The 10,927-nt window shown below is 43.9% G+C and overlaps 1 protein-coding gene across 1 annotated transcript in view; it reads right to left on the bottom strand.

Annotated features, from left to right (window-relative positions):
• Positions 1 to 10,927, bottom strand: part of KARS (lysyl-tRNA synthetase) — a 19,379-nt gene that overhangs the window by 3,048 nt on the left and 5,404 nt on the right. Inside the window, exons 2-10 of the mRNA XM_011945988.1 lie at positions 10,074 to 10,233; positions 8,688 to 8,853; positions 5,342 to 5,435; positions 4,800 to 4,986; positions 4,567 to 4,692; positions 3,081 to 3,200; positions 925 to 1,087; positions 647 to 820; positions 359 to 471 (exon numbers count right to left, since the gene is read on the bottom strand). Of these exons, the coding sequence (XP_011801378.1) occupies positions 359 to 471; positions 647 to 820; positions 925 to 1,087; positions 3,081 to 3,200; positions 4,567 to 4,692; positions 4,800 to 4,986; positions 5,342 to 5,435; positions 8,688 to 8,853; positions 10,074 to 10,233 (1,303 nt within the window). The remainder of the gene's footprint in view (positions 1 to 358; positions 472 to 646; positions 821 to 924; positions 1,088 to 3,080; positions 3,201 to 4,566; positions 4,693 to 4,799; positions 4,987 to 5,341; positions 5,436 to 8,687; positions 8,854 to 10,073; positions 10,234 to 10,927) is intronic.

Here is a 10,927-nt window from a genome sequence, read left to right as displayed (position 1 = left end):
GCCACCACACCCAGCTAATTTTTGTATTTTTAGTAGAGACGGGGTTTCACCATGTTGGCCAGGCTGGTTTCAAACTCCTGACCTCAGGTGATTCGCCCGCCTCGGCCTCCTAAAGTGCTGGGATTACAGGTGTGAGCCACCGCACCCGCCCTACCCTATAGCTTTTTAAAAGCTGGAAAGGATTAACAGAGATCACACCATAAATTATTTGGCACAGAGCTTAGGATGACAGGTCGAAGTTTGTTATTTCTCTTGTTCAAACTCTTTAGGGTTTTCCTGTGAAGGTGCAGAAATGAACTCTCCCCGGTGGGGATCATTTTCCCAGGGAAGAGGGAACTGTTCAGCACCAGATGAGGACATGTGCAACAAAGGCGGAGCCGCTCACCTTGTCCAGGAGCCTGGCTGTGGTCCGAGGTGGAGGACATTCAACAGCTTTTGCTACACAGATATCATCAAGAATTTTGCGACTTTCTGGGATACAAATGCACAAGTTACGGCAGGAGACATCACATTAGCCAAGTAAAAATGTACGTAAAGAGAATAGTGTGGGAAATTCTAGCTCTGACCCAATCAAATTCAGAGCTGGACAGGAAGAGAGGAGGAGTGAGTGTTGTCACTCACACTGGAGTGAGTGTTGTCACTTTACCTTCAGTTTCAAAGAGATTAGTTTCTGGCAGCTTCATCCCCAGGGCTTTCTCAAGCTCTTCTATCATGTTGATTCGCCGGAAGGGTGGGGTGAAGTCAATATCGTAGGCTTGGCCCTCTGGGCCATCTGGGTGGTAGGTGACCTTGTAACTGCCTGTAATATGCTTCACCATCCCTGGGAGAGAAACCTATTATTTAGCGGGGATGAAACCCAGGCAGCCCTCCTCTGAAAGCAGCATACCAAACCACCCGATGAGTATGACGGAGAGCAGGAGTCACCTGAAACCATTTTCTCTGTGATTTCCATGACATCGTGATAGTCTGCATAGGCCATGTAGAACTCACAGGTGGTGAACTCAGGATTGTGCGTCAAATCAATCCCCTCATTCCGGAACTGGCGTCCAATTTCATAAACCCGGTCGATGCCACCAACCACAAGCATCTAACAGCAACACACGGCCACGGTCATGACAGCTAATCTTATATTAACAGCTCTGGGAAGTTTCAGTCTCCAAAAGCCATAACTTGGTTTTCACAGGTTAGGCATGCTCTCAGGTCTCTAGTCAAAATGCCAAGCACCCTGCTCTCTTTAGACCCTTGTAGTGTGGATAGTTACCCCTCTTTTATGGCTGCCCAGGACTTCTGGATACTCTTCCTGTCTTGGGTATCCCCCACCACTGAGTCTGAGCCTCCCCAAGGAAGCAGCATCTCTTGGGGTTAGGCTGCAGGCGTTGTGACCCACACTACACCAGTCAGATACACTTGTGAGACTTCAGCATGGAGGCTACTAACAGAAGATGTAGGTATTGCACAGAATTCATTCTAGCGAAGGGGGCCAGTCATATGTAGCATTTAGATTGCAGAGGTCCTAGTAGCAGTGACTTGTGCCTAGTGCCAGGGTTATGAGTTGTAGTAACTGTGCCTAGTAGGAAAAAACACTGGGTTCTCTATGAGAACAGCCTATTCTAATATGACTCAGAATCATTCCTAGTTGTGTAGTTTCCAAGCCTGATTCTCTGATCCTCCTGGGGACTGTGAGCTATCTGTATGCGGGGATTCACTCAGGATGGTGACAGAAATATTAAAGGGAAATATTGGGGAAAGTTATAATAGTCACAAACCGTTTGGAAGGCTGAAAGGTTATGTAGCTTATAATAACTGAACAGGCTGAAGGGAGCTAGTTCTTACCTTACAGCATTAGATCATAGGGTAAATACTACAGACAACAGAGGCTTTCTCAGTTAAATCTGTTTACCCTATCTCCATTAACTAACCTTTGAGCCACATGGCCCTTTTGGGGGGAGGTCGGCCAAAGATACTGCCCCCAATGGTATTTACTTTAGACGGCAGTACCTGAGCTTTAATAATTCCTAGAACTACTCTCTTAACCATGTTAATTATCCACAAATGTGTTTACTCAAAGCTTCTGTTGTTAATTCTATACTAAATAAATGCCTGGAGCGCGAGCTGCCCATGGTCAGCCGCAGTGACAAACCTCTCTTGGTGTGCGGGTGGTCAGGCAGTCAGCAGGACTGGCAAAACAGAGTGTCTGTGTTTCAGTGTAGGTTTCATTCATCCGTTGTTTAGGTCAGGGTCTGTGGGCAGACCCCGCAGCTAATGCCCTCTTGTGAGGAGCAATACCTCACCTATAGAGCTGAATAAATTTTTATTTTGCTTCAACTAGTTATAATAGGTTCTGTTGTATGCAACAAAGAATCCTGAATAATAATCTTCAATATTTACCTGGGAATTTGAAAAGACATCTTTATAGCAATTTGAAGATACTTTTTTTTTTTTTGAGACAGAGTCTCATTCTGTCACCCAGACTGGAGTGCAGTGGCAGATCTCGGCTCACTGCAACCTCTGCCTCCTGGGTTCAAGCCATCCTCCTGCCTGTCTCCCGAGTAGCTGGGATTACAGGCGCCCGCCATCATACCCAGCTAATTTTTGTATTTTTGCAGACACTGGGTTTCACCATGTTGGCCAGGCTGCTCTCAAACTCCTGACCTCAAGTGATCCACCCACCTCGGCCTCCCAAAGTAGCTGGGATTACAGGCGTGAACCACTGCGCCAGGCATGAAGGTATGATTTCCAACTTCCACAGAGAGATTAGGCTCTTTCTTCTATGAAAGACTTAAATCAGATCTAATCCAAGTAAGACTATATCTTAAAAGTTTTAGGGGAACCAAAGTAGGTAAGGAGTGCCTGTACACATGGGAAAGACAATCCCTTTGGCCTCTGCCCTACAATGCTCTATTGATCTCGTAGAGAAATTCTGGCAGTCTTACTCACACCCACACACCTGACCCATCAGAACACTTTCTTGGCTGCTTTACTCTCTCTCTGCTCCTCTTATTTCTGACTACACCTGTCTAGCCAATGGTTTTCCAGCTTTCTGCTTCTTTAAGGGAACAGGATGTAATATTTTTGACTACCTTATGATAGAGTTCTGGAGCAATTCTCATATATAAGTTCATGTCCAGCTCGTTGTGATAAGTGACGAAAGGCTTGGCCATAGCTCCCCCTGGGATGATGTTCATCATGGGAGTTTCAATCTAAAAAAGACAGGGAGAAACATTCAGTCCTTAGATAACCAGAGGCCTTGGGGACAGATCATGCTTTGCATGTAATATAGTCTAAACCTGTTATATCCCAAACTGTTAATAAGTTCAACAGTAATGTGCAAGTGCTTGACAAAAAAGAACAGATAGTATTTCTACGGTGGTGTTTCAATTTCTATTAATACCTAACACCATTAATATAGTACCATGAACTTTCACAAGCTGTAAATAAGAATCTAAATGGATATAGCCTTTTTTGAGTTCAATTTGCAGTATTTATTTTTTGAGACACTGTCTTGCTCTGTTGCCCAGGCTGGAGTGCAGTGGTGTGATCTCAACTCACAGCAAGCTCTGCCTCCTGGGTTCACGCTATTCTCCTGCCTCAGCCTCCGAAGCAGCTAGGACTACAGGCACCTGCCACCACACCTGGCTAATTTTTTGTAGAGACAGCATTTCACTATGTTAGCCAGGATGGTTTCGATCTCCTGACCTCGTGATCCGCCCGCCTCGGCCTCCCAAAGTGCTGGGATTACAGGCGTGAGCCACCGAGCGAGCCCAGCCCAATTTGTAGTATTTATTAAAAATTTAAAAATTAGGCTGGTCTGAAGGTAGTGAGTTATCTCAACTGATTGTTTAAAAAAATTTTAACTGCTTATATCCTTTGACTTATTCTACTTCTAGAAATCCATCCTACAGAAACACTTGAACATGTGTATAAAGATACTTGTTGAAACAAACAATGCAGCATTAAGAAAGAATATCTATCTATCTCATAAAAAGAGTTCCAGAACATCTTAAGTGAAATAAAAGCAGGTCCATCACAATACGTACAGTGTGACTTCACTCAAATTTAAAGCAAAAATAAAACCGCTCCAAATTGTTTACATACGTGCACTCCATCCGCAACACGCACATGTATATGTATGTATATATGCCCAGTAAATGGTGCGGAAGGATACATATCAAACTCAAGTTTGGGGATGGAAGTTAGTCGGAAGGAGTGAAAGGGTACTTGCAGTTTTGTTTCTATTTAATTTATTGTTTGAATTTGTTTTATGGTATGTGTGTTTGCTTTTCTAATACAATCAAAAAATATTTAATGCTACAAAAAAGCGAAATGATTTGAATACATATTGAATGTGACATCATTAGCATGTGGATGGCCCTATACCTTGTCCATTATCTTGGAAGTCAGCTCCTGCCTTCCTAATCAGGACAAGGTAGAACACAGACAATGGCAAGAAAGGGGACATTCTCATTAAGCATGACACAGGATACGCTTTGGAAAAGGAAGGCAAGGGAGAGGAGGCGGCAAGCATTGCAAGGCAGCTCATCACGTCAGGCAAGGAACTCTCCTTACCTCTAGGAATCCCAGCTCATCCAGGAAACTTCTTATATATGTGATCATCTTAGAGCGGATGATAAATTTCTGCCTAACGAAGTCATTCAGGATCAAGTCCAAGTATCTCTGGCGATACCTTGTTTCCTAAACCAAAAGAAGCAGTTAGAAATCACTGGTATGTCTGATTCAATGGTATGATAAAATAAACAGAAGGCACCCCCGTGCCACAGCTAGGAGGCATGAATGCTTACCTTGTCTTTGAGGCCAAAGTGAAGATGAGGTAACATATGCAAACAGGGAGACAGCAGTGTGATCTCATACGGAATAATGCTCAGCTCACCCTTCTTGGTTTTCCCAGGATTCCCCTGAACTCCAATTATGTCTCCCCGACGCAGTTTGTTATTAATATGAATAAATTCTTCTTCTGATTTATAATTTCTGAGTGAAAAGGAAATGTAATTCAGTAAGAACAATTCAAATGAACACTGACTACTGGGTTCCTCTGGAACCCTCACTCAACTGTTAATACCTAGTTAATGTGAGCCCAAGAAGCAGCTCAGATTCAGGGGCCACTATTTAAAAAGGACTATCCTTTCCTTTACTGTCATATAACTTGAGGGCAGTCATCACTTTACAGGTGACCAGGTGGCCACGTTATCTTCTTCTCAGTCTTCCCCAACCATGTCTGACTCCTTCTTACTCTAACTTCAAATACCAGTAAGACCACATCAGCCTATTGCTGTGTTGTTCTAGACCAACCAAGAAAGGTCTATAACTGGATATTTCGAGATACCTGGAATTGGCCATGACTTGCAACTTCACTCCCTCTCCTCGAAGATCATAGAAGATGAGCTTTCCCCCAGAAGCTCTTTTGGCATGGATCCTACCTAGAAAAAGAAGAGCAAAAATACTGCCTTACAGAACCAGAAGTCATTTTACAGTATCAGTGTCAAAAAAAGCTCCCTCTGCATATTTTTTTTTTTTTTTTTGGAGACAGAGTCTTGCTCTGTTGCCCAGGCTGGAGTGCAGTGGCACGATCTCGGCTCACGGCAACCTCTGCCTCCCAGGTTTAAGTGATTCTCCTACCTCAGCCTCCTGAGTAGCTGGGATTACAGGTGCGCACCACCACACCCGGCTAATTTTTTTTTTTAACTAGAGAGGGGGTTTTACCCTGTTGCCCAGGCTGGTCTTGAACTCCTGGGCTGAAGTGACCCACCCACCTCAGCCTCCCAAAGTGCTGGAATTACAGGCGTGAGCGTACTGGCCTGTATTTTTTTTTTTTTTTCCGTCAGGGCAGAACACCAAGCAGTACAATCTGATTTTAGCTTGAGGTCTAACCCCCATCTTTTCCCTCAGGCCAACGATCTCCATTCAAATCAGTTAAAGACATGCAGGGAGACCTGCCTTTCAAGATAAGTCACCAGATGCCTGGAAGATGGTGGTGCTGGGAGCAGCAGAGTTTTTGGATTTCCTTGAATCCTCAAATAAAAATAGACAGCACAGCTGTGAAAAATCCATGGACAAAATTTACAACAAAATGATGTGGGAAGATGTTGCCAAGAACCCCCAAATATAAGTAATGAGGTAAACCACCAAGAGTCATAACACCTCTACACGGGGAAAAAGCAGTGGGGAGGAATGGGGTATGGGAGGGATCTGAGAACTGGAGAACGCCCAATTGGCCAAAGGTATCCGCTGGAAAATGTGAACCTTTTCCTCCAGGAAAGCAGCTGAAGCTGGGAGGGGGTGTGCCCATTTCCATACAGGTGAGGGCTACATTAAGATTTAAAGGGGGCCAGGCGCTGTGGCTCACGCCTATAATCCCAAGACTTTGGGAGGTCGAGGCGGGCATATCACTTGAGGTTGGGAGTTCAAGACCAGCCTGACCAACATGGAGAAACCCCGTTTCTACTAAAAATACAAAATTAGCCGGGCATGGTGGTACATGCCTGTAATCCCAGCTACTCAGGAGGCTGAGGCAGGAGAACTGCTTGAACCTGGGAGGTGGAGGTTGCAGTGAGCTAAGATGGCGCCATTGCACTCCAGCCTGGGCAACAAGAGCGAAACTCTGTCTCAAACAAGAAAAAAAAAAAGATCTAAAGGGAATGAAGATTAGAGCCTACAGAAACCCTCTCAACAGCCAGGCTCCCTTCTAGGACAAGACCGTAAAAAACTGAGCGGGACAAGGGAAAAAGAGACAAAAAAAAGGAGAACACCCAAAAAAGATGAGGACGAAGATGAGGACTGGGAAATCTCAGAAAGCAAGCTGCTGTATTTCTGAACACGTCACAAAAACAAGAGGGAGCTCACTAAAGTTGGAAAAAAGAAACCTAGTTTCCTTTGAACATTCAGGAAAACTGATTTCAAGTAAATGTAAGCAACATAAAAGCATTGGGCTCACCTACCATATAAAGTTACCTAAAAAGCTGAAAAAGGAGAGATAGGAGAATAACACTGCTCTAGACAAAATAAAAGCACTCAAGACAGACATGCTCAGAACAACAAAAAATTCTTTTTTTTTAAAATTTTACTTTAAGTTCTGGGATACATATGCAGAACATGCAGGTCTGTTACACAGGAATACTTGTGCCATGGTAGGCTGCTGCACCTATCAACCCATCATCTAGGTTTTAAGCTCCACATGCATTAGGTATTTGTCCTAATGTTCTCCCTCCCCTTCCCCTCATCCCCCGACAGGCTCCAGTGTGTGATGTTCCCCTCCCTGTGTCCATGTGTTCTCATTGTTCAACTCCCACTTATGAGTGAGAACGTATGGTGAAAAGCAAAAAATTCTAACTTACTTTTCAACAATGAGCTGAGAGACATTAAGAAGAAAGACACAAAACACTAAAGAACACAAATTAGAATTACAAAAACTAAGAAATGAGGTGATAACACATGAAAGAATTAGAAATAAAGTAAAAATCTTTCAGAAAATGAGGACTAAGCTATAAGGAAATAATAGTGACTAAATACAACAAATAATGCCTCAAGAGAAACAGTAAGTGAAAAGAAGGATAAAATTTAAAAATCAAAGTATGAAGAAAGAGATAAAAAGGATTTGAGAGAAAGTAACAATTATCAAAAAGAATCAAAGATGATTCAGTATGCAGATAAAAGTCCCAAATGAAATGTAATGAAACAGAATAAAAACAATTAAAATTAAAAAGATCTGAAAACACACATGTGAAAAGATCTCAGAGCACACTACATAGCTGAGAATATCAAACTAGAATAACTAATATCAAGAAATATTTTAGTGGCAGTGTATGGTGGCTCACGCCTGCAATCCTCGCACTGTGGGAGGCTGAGGCGGGCGGATCACCTGATGTCAGGAGTTCGAGACCAGCCTGGCCAACATGGTGAAACCCCGTCTCTACTAAAAATACAAAACTTATCCGGGTGCGGTGGCAGGTGCCTGTAGTCTAAGCTACTTGGGAGGCTGAGGCAGGAGAATCGCTTGAACCTGGAGGGTAGAGGTTGCAGTGAGCTAAGATGGTACCACTGCATTCCGGCCTGGACAACAGAGTGACACTACATCTCAATTAAAAAAAAAAAAAAAAAAAGACTTTAGTAAAAACACTGCACTTCAAAGAAGAAACCTTTTGGGCATTTAGGTGCTGGCAGGAATTCTCTCTGGGTGGTAGGATTATGGGTAATCAAAACTTTCCTTGCTTCTTTGACTATTCTAAATTTTCTACAACTGATAGTTGGTGGGGGAGGGCAAGGAAAAGATGTGATTTTTTTTTTTTTTTTTAATTTAGGAAAAGAAAATCTCATACAAGATACTACAACTCCAAAGGAGTAATGTTCTGGAAAAACTGTCTCAGTGCAAAGCATTCTCAGGCCAAAGACTAGAATTCTTAGAAGCCTGAGACTTCTACCACTGATTCTTGCTGATGAAGGGAATCCTTACAGAGAAAGCCCCTCTCTTTGCAGCACTACTTCATCTGGAATATGATTCCATGTCTTGGGGCTGCTCTACTTCTCTCTGTGAGTAGATATAATGGTGCTATCCTTTGTAAAGTAGCTTCAGACACAGACTACTTGAGAACAAGACCAACCCAGACCTTCCCTTGTGCTACTGAAGCGTCCTGCCTGTTGTGGGAGTTCAGTGATTTGCCAGGGAGAGTTCCTACCTGCCACCTTTAAGGTGATGTCAGTCAGGTGATCCCCAGGCTGCAGATGACTATATTTCTGGATGAAGTCAGTGAGTGAGATGTCAACATGGAACTTGTGTGGGTACGGATTTTCCCCATTGACCTTCAGCTGATGAATTGCTTGACTGCGGATTTTGTAGTATTGCTGTTAAAAAAAAAAAAAAAAGCCCTTGAGAAGTTGAACCTAGTCAGAGCAGTGGGGCCCACCTAGCAGAGGGCAGTATTCTGCCCCAGAGTGACCCCAATACATTGTTTTCTTTAACCAAGACCTGTGCATTACAGGAATGAATATGGAGTGAGATTTGCACTTAAAATATGCAGGGTGGCCAGAGGCCAGCATTCCAAAATGCAAGAGTCAACAAAAAGAAAAATCAGAGTTCTGCCTAAAATAATAGAAGTTTAATATTTAATTGGTATAGGTGGCCTTGTCACTTTTGTAGACCACATTTTGCATGGTGAGTTGAGTCACTTATCTTCTTAACTACTCTCCTACCTCTGGCGACACATCAGACTTTTCCTCAAGGCATGGGGCCTGGAGAATGTAGACAAGGAATACTGTTCAGCAGCCTTTCTCAAAGCTTTTCTGATGCAACTTCTCAACTCAGCTGTTCCAGGGGGACAGCAGCCTCAGAAATATGTAAACAAATGAGCACGGCTGTGTTCCAATACAATTTTACTAGTAAAACCAAGGAGGGGCGAGGTGTGGTGGCTCACACCTGTAATCTTAGTACTCAGGGAGCCCGAGGTGGGTGGGTCACTTGAGGCCAGGAGTTCAAGAGGAGCCTGGCCAACAGCAGCCTTTCTCACAAAGCTTTTCTGTAGAGAAAGGAGCTGGGTGCAGTGGAGTGCGCCTCTAATCCCAGTTACTTGGGAGGCTGAGGCAGGAGAATCACTTGAACTGGGGAGGTGGAGGTTGCAGTGAGATTGCACCACTGCACTGCAGCCTGGGTGACAGAATGAGACTTTGCTCAAAAAAAACAAAAACAAAAACAAAAAACCACGGAGGGAAGGATAAAGTGGGGGCATAGAGAAGTGGATTTGGCTGGTGGAATGTAGTTTGCCAGCCCCTGGTCTAAAGTAAACCTCAGGCAATCTTTAGAGAGACACTTTCCCCAGGGCCTCAAGCTAATTCCAAGGAAGGTTAATTCACTTGAATGCTGGACTCTCCCAAATGTCTTTTGGGGGTTGACATAAAAGACACTCAGGGTCTGTGCCTTTAACCAGATGGAGTGGCAGACCCTCCCTTATCCTGGCAGTGACCTCAGGCATACTGGTCCTTCCTACTGTCCAGTCCCAAAGAATCTGCCATAAGCCTCATCAGAAGCTTTCCTGTGCCCAGCCATGCTGGTGGCCCAGGGAACTCACATTTGGGTCCAGGCTCTCTTCCTCAGGACCCACACCATTGTCAGTGGTGTGGCTGGTGGCAGCCACAGTGGCTTGGCTTAGCTGTTTCTCACTGAGCTCTTTCTGCTTTGCCTCCTTCTCTGCTACTTTCTTCTCGGCTTTCAGGCGTCTCTTCAGCTCACTGTTGGAAAGATGAAAGCGTTCAATGTGTTAGCTGCCTGAAGAGTCCTCTATGTTCTGTCCCTAGCCACTTATCAAAAACACGAATCGCCTGGGAGGAACGCTGTTTCTCAGTTGTATACCCCTCAGTTCCACACCCATAGCTCAGCTCAAGTCTCTTGTCACTAAACTCTTTATGTGAAAGACACAAAGGGAAAAATAAGCTTAGAACAAAGATATGAAAGATCACTCTCAATCTCTGCTTGCCAGTCTCAGGTCCTTGGCATTAGGTCCCAACTAAAACCAAGATGTACCAGGACAAAGAAAATCCTATGCGTTAGTTTTGAACAGGAGAAAAGATTTTCTAGAAAATTAGCAGAATAGGCTTTTCTTGAGCTAATTAGGTTAGGGAGCTCCTTGGGGCTGGTGACTGAATCTTAGTTGTTTAGTATCCCCTTCAGAACGTGAAGTTCCAACAGTGATAGATCTTTTTTTTTTTTTAAAATGAGACAGAGTTTTGCTCTGTGGCCCAAGCTGGAATGCAGTCACAATATCAGCTTACTGCAATCTCTGCCTCCTGGATTTCAAGGGATTCTCATGCCTCAGCCACCTGAGTAGCTGGGATTACAGGTGTGTACCACCACACTCAACTAATTTTTGTATTTTCAGTAGAGACAGGGTTTCACCATGTTGGCCAGGCTGGTCTCAAACTCCTT

This window comes from Colobus angolensis, unplaced genomic scaffold (genome assembly GCF_000951035.1).
Source record: "Colobus angolensis palliatus isolate OR3802 unplaced genomic scaffold, Cang.pa_1.0 Scaffold248, whole genome shotgun sequence".
Taxonomy (NCBI): domain Eukaryota; kingdom Metazoa; phylum Chordata; class Mammalia; order Primates; family Cercopithecidae; genus Colobus; species Colobus angolensis.
This window is presented reverse-complemented; position numbering and strand designations above follow the sequence as displayed.